We start from the raw sequence: 4,737 nt of genomic DNA, 5'->3' as shown, positions 1-4,737 counted from the left end.
TTTACCCGAGCTGATGTTTCACTAGGAAGATTGATGTCTGCTTGTCTTGAAGAATTTAAACTTTGCCTACGATTGGATGACGACATAACTACACACAATTTAAATAAATTTAGGTTTTACATTATTTACATAAATTTATAATCATATATTTACTTTAATATTTAATATATTTAATTTAGTTATTGACTTAACTAAATTAAAATAAAAAGTTATTATACTAACATTACTATGAATCATTCGTACATATAATTTTTAAATCAAAACTAAAAACTATCATTTCTTCACGTGTATTTTGAAATTTTATTGACAATATAATATTTTAAATTTCTTTAAAAAATTGATCTTTAATGGTCAGATTATAAAGTCAGATTTTAATTGCTTTTATTTTGGACAACAGTTTTAATTGATTTAAATATAATAGTTACTATGTTATTACAACTATGTTGAGGGCAATTGTAAAACAAATTTCCAAAAAGAAAATAAATGGCCTAACGTTTAAGACAATCATTTTTATTAGTTCTTTTTATTAATATGTACAAATCAGATTTTGTTAATTGAATCTCGTTAATTCATTATTTTGAAATGCTTAGATTCTATACGTAACACAACTATAAATAAATTTATAACAAATTTTAAACAAGAATCACCATAAAATATAAAATCTAATGTTATTATATGGTTGAGTATATTACACTAGCAATGTAGTAATGAATAAACCTTAATAGTTTTTTATCATATAATTATAATTAACTTACTTAATTATTTCTATTTTAAATTATAAATATTACTGTAAAACTTTGCTACCAATAAATATGCAACTAATGTTCTTTTCTATAAATATAACTAATTACAAGTACACATAAATAATATAATATGAATATATACCTCATAAACTTTGGAGGATAAACCTTATGATCTTTGATCTTTGGAGAAGAGACTTTACGCAATAAGCTTTGCGGTGATAGAACTCTAGCGATAGAAGTAAAGACTATTTTTTGTATGATATGCAAATGTTACATGTATTAGAGCAGTGTATTTATAGAAAAAAAATATTATTTTTTTGTTATATCTTGAATCTTGAATCGTGTGAATAAACCCATGCTATGCTCCACTCAACCCACTCCTTTTATCTGATAATGATGGTTCCTCCATCTATTTGGCTTAAAGACAAAATAATATTTGACCACTTGTATTTCACCCATCATTTTTATCTTTGCAAGTTTTGTTTGTGAATGGATAAAAAAATCGGGCGGCTCCCACCTGCATATCTCCCACTGTTTTTTACGCTCTCCATTCTCAGCCTGAATATCTTTAGTGATTTAAATGATGAACTTTACAACAAAATAGCGTATGCGTATGAGATGAGATAACTTCTACCTTTTCCAATAAAAAAATTTATCTTGTTCCTTAGATTTTACGAAATTATTATACATGACTTCTAAATTAAAAAAAAAGAAAAAGAAATTAATAAAATTTATCTCAAAATGTTTATGCCGTGCAATAATATGATTGCAAAGATTATAATTGTTTAGAAAGCGCGTTTATAGAAAAGTGAAGGCAATTTTTTATTTTTTAAACGAGTGTTCAGAAGAAAAGAAGAGCACCTGCTCCCGACGATCTCAGCCCCCTTCAAGAGACCATTTCGGGATCCAGATCTTGGCGGAGAAATCGTCGCGCGCGAAGGGGTTGAGGGCGGCGGAGCAGGTGCGGCAGCGGAGGGGAGCGTAGGGGACGGATTGGATGTCGCGGTGGTAGCGGATCGGGGAGATGCAGGTCACGACGGGGACGACGCACTTGCTGGTTTCGACTTTGTTGCGAGGCCAGACGTTCCACGTCATCCGGACTGAGTCGATTCCTTCGGGATCGAGGCTCTCCATCTCTGCCATGATTTTATTGATCGATAGGAGGAAAGATTCAACAACAATTGGGAGAAACGTTAATCAACGGTTGCCTTGTCGGAGCTCTGCGCCGAGGTTTTCCATGTGAGGAGAGTCGGCTTTGGAGTAACGGCGCGGCCGTTCTGAAGGATTGTGGTGGAGATGGAGCGGCTTGCATGTTGTAGTCGTTTAACCCGGGAGATGGAGGCTAACCTAGATCCATCATCGTCGGTCTTGTTGCGGGATGGGGTGGAGGCTTCCTCAGTTCTACCGTCGCCGCTCTAGCTTTTGGGAAGAGGAGGCTCAATCAGCTCCTTCTTCGCCGGTTTTGGTCACGGAGGGTGGAGGCTAACAAAGCTCCGCGCTGTCGTTGTGGAATCCCGGGTCTTTTAGGTTGAGGTGACGGTTTCGATTTGTTGAAGGTTGAGGTGAGTCGTGGGTCGCAACGGTTAAGATCTCAAGAAGAAGATCTCCGGCGACTGTTTCTTTTGTTTGAAGAGAAGGTTAGCGGTAGTTCTCGTCGTTCTTGTCTAGGGTTTCCGGTGGTTCATAGGCGGAAGAGATCTCGTTCAACGATTGAACTCTCCTGCGGGGTGACAAGGCGGCGTAGAAATCCGATGGCGCGGAGGCTCTTTAGGTTCGGAGCTCCGGCGAATAGTTGTGACGGTGGAAAGCGTCGGTGGCTGTGCGTGGATTGGGCGACTAAGTTGAGGCGAGCGACACGTGGAGGGCGGATCATCCAGATCATAGCACGTGTTCTGCTCTGCTTCCTTTCCGCGCGTCCAGAGCAACCACGGCGCAGCGTTTGTGGGCCTTGGGCCATGTGTCTTATTTGGGCTTCGGCCGGTTTTTTCTGTTGCCCATGTCTTTCTTGGGTTTTGTGGGTTGTAAGCGAGTGGTCTTGGGCCTCGGCCGTGGGCTAGGCCCAGTGGTTCAATAAAATTTCAATTTGGGAAAAAAAAAAAAATCTAAATAACAGGAGTGATACATACTTTAATAAAAGTTGTGTGTTTTATGCGATTCTGTGGAGTACAATTAATAGGGCACATGTCAATCAAATTTGCAATTTGAATCAAAGGCCCTTTTAGGTTTTACTTGGAACTAATCAAAATGCTCCATTTATCCATTTCACAAAAGGACAATCTCTTTTTTTATTTATTCTCTAACTATTCTCTTGTATATCCGACCTAATATATATGCTACTTCGACCATTATAAATCATTTGTTAGAAATTAGTAAATTCAAGATTTTGTAGCCATAATCTTTTACACAAGGAGACAGAGCAAGAGAGAACTTGAACTGCCCTAACGCACTTGGATCAAAAAGTTAATATCCTTATATAAATCATCATGATGAATACAACGACTTATAAAAACAGTTTTAGATTGTTACAGAAAAATATTAAATGTACTAGTTTAGAACTTTAGATAATGTTATACATCTTTTTCAGCATATAATATGGTTGTTTCAGCTTTCATCACTTCGCCTGAACAGTCACTGTTCTAGTTTTTGTCTTTTCGGGGTTTTTACTTTAAAGGTATCTGATTCGTTTCAACAGCTCACCACTGATGCTATTATCACCAAAGCTCCCCAAGAATGTTTTCTTGGGTCCACTTTCTCAGGAAAAATGTACACAACCAAAATGGCACAAAAACGCAAGGAGATATAAACATTGATCTTGAAGAATCCATATATACCAGAGAAACAGCGATAATAAGCTATGAATTTAACTCAATCAATACGGTTCTTCTTCTAGTATTTAAACATATAATGTCAAACATATAAAACCATAACGACAAGAACCTAAACCTAACTACTATATACCACGATCCAATGCCTTTAGAATATGGTATCAATGGTTAGCTTTCTTTTGGGCGGCGATTTTTCTATGATTTGCTTCTCGTGCTCCATGAATGTAGAGCCTTTGTTTGCAAATAACCTTCTGAGGTTTATCACTGATAGCTCGTAAAAGTTTCCAACAGCAAGATCAGCCTGAACCAGATCATACCTGCATATTTGTTTAAAAAAAAAAATAAAGTTAGATGCTGGAAATGTATCTAGATCCTCAAAAACAGTAAACTAGATTACTTACGCTCTATGAGCACCGATTAATCCAATCGCCATCATAGTACAGTTATGAGCAGCTGTTATACCCCTTGGATCATCCTCAAACACAACACATTTGGAAGGTTTTCTATCCAACTGCACCAAAGTTTTAAAACTTTTCAACATTTTTTCAGAAAAATTGGTTAGTATTCATATTTGAATTATTAACAGTACCTTCACAGCAGCAGAAAGAAACCTATGAGCTATAGATTCCATACCATCTTCCTCGGAAACCACAGCCTGAAACGGAGGATGAAGACAAGTGTCAGCAGATATAAGCAAGCCATTTACCTGATAAAAAGTAAGATGATTCTCTAAAAGCTATTTATTACTGACCTGGAAATAGTTTTGAAGCCCCATCCGTTCAAGAGCATTCATCATGTTCTTTCGAAACCGAGAAATTGTGTTTTTCCGCCGAAACCGAGAAATTGCGTTTTCCCGCCAAAACCGAGAAATTGCATTTTCCCGCCAAACTAATGAAATACATTTTTCCGTCAAAATTGTGAAATTGTGTTTTCCGTCAAAATCGTGAATTTTTTATTTTAACGATAAAACTATTGTTTTGGGTTAAATTGTAAAGTTATGTTTTCTTTTGTTAAACTCATAAACATGTTTTAGGAAGTCCATAGACACCTATTGTCTATTTGGTCTTCGCCCAATTGGACCATGTACCAATTGGGCTTGTGTCCAGTTAGACCATTTATTAATTAGACACGTTCATAGCCCGCCCAAAATGAATTGGACTGGGCTAGCT

The 4,737-nt window shown here is 36.6% G+C and overlaps 1 protein-coding gene across 1 annotated transcript; it reads right to left on the bottom strand.

Annotated features, from left to right (window-relative positions):
* Positions 1-3,529: 3,529 nt before the first annotated feature.
* LOC106310351 lies at positions 3,530-4,375 on the bottom strand. Its single transcript, XM_013747577.1, has 4 exons — positions 4,320-4,375; positions 4,158-4,223; positions 3,970-4,079; positions 3,530-3,885 (listed from the first exon to the last, which is right to left on the bottom strand). Exons 1-4 carry the CDS (start codon positions 4,362-4,364, stop codon positions 3,717-3,719), a joined length of 390 nt encoding a protein of 129 aa, XP_013603031.1. The 5' UTR covers positions 4,365-4,375; the 3' UTR covers positions 3,530-3,716.
* Positions 4,376-4,737: the final 362 nt, after the last annotated feature.

Source organism: Brassica oleracea, chromosome C8 (assembly GCF_000695525.1).
Source record: "Brassica oleracea var. oleracea cultivar TO1000 chromosome C8, BOL, whole genome shotgun sequence".
In the NCBI taxonomy this organism is placed as follows: domain Eukaryota; kingdom Viridiplantae; phylum Streptophyta; class Magnoliopsida; order Brassicales; family Brassicaceae; genus Brassica; species Brassica oleracea.
This window is presented reverse-complemented; position numbering and strand designations above follow the sequence as displayed.

Bases quoted from the DNA above. Each gene is read 5' to 3' on its own strand.
- LOC106310351 (XM_013747577.1), bottom strand. From the start codon at position 4,364: ATGATGAATGCTCTTGAACGGATGGGGCTTCAAAACTATTTCCAG. The intron at 4,224-4,319 runs GTCAGTAATAAA...CCTCCGTTTCAG, and splicing joins GGCTTCAAAACTATTTCCAG to GCTGTGGTTTCCGAGGAAGA. The intron at 4,080-4,157 runs GTACTGTTAATA...ACTTTGGTGCAG, and splicing joins TTCTTTCTGCTGCTGTGAAG to TTGGATAGAAAACCTTCCAA.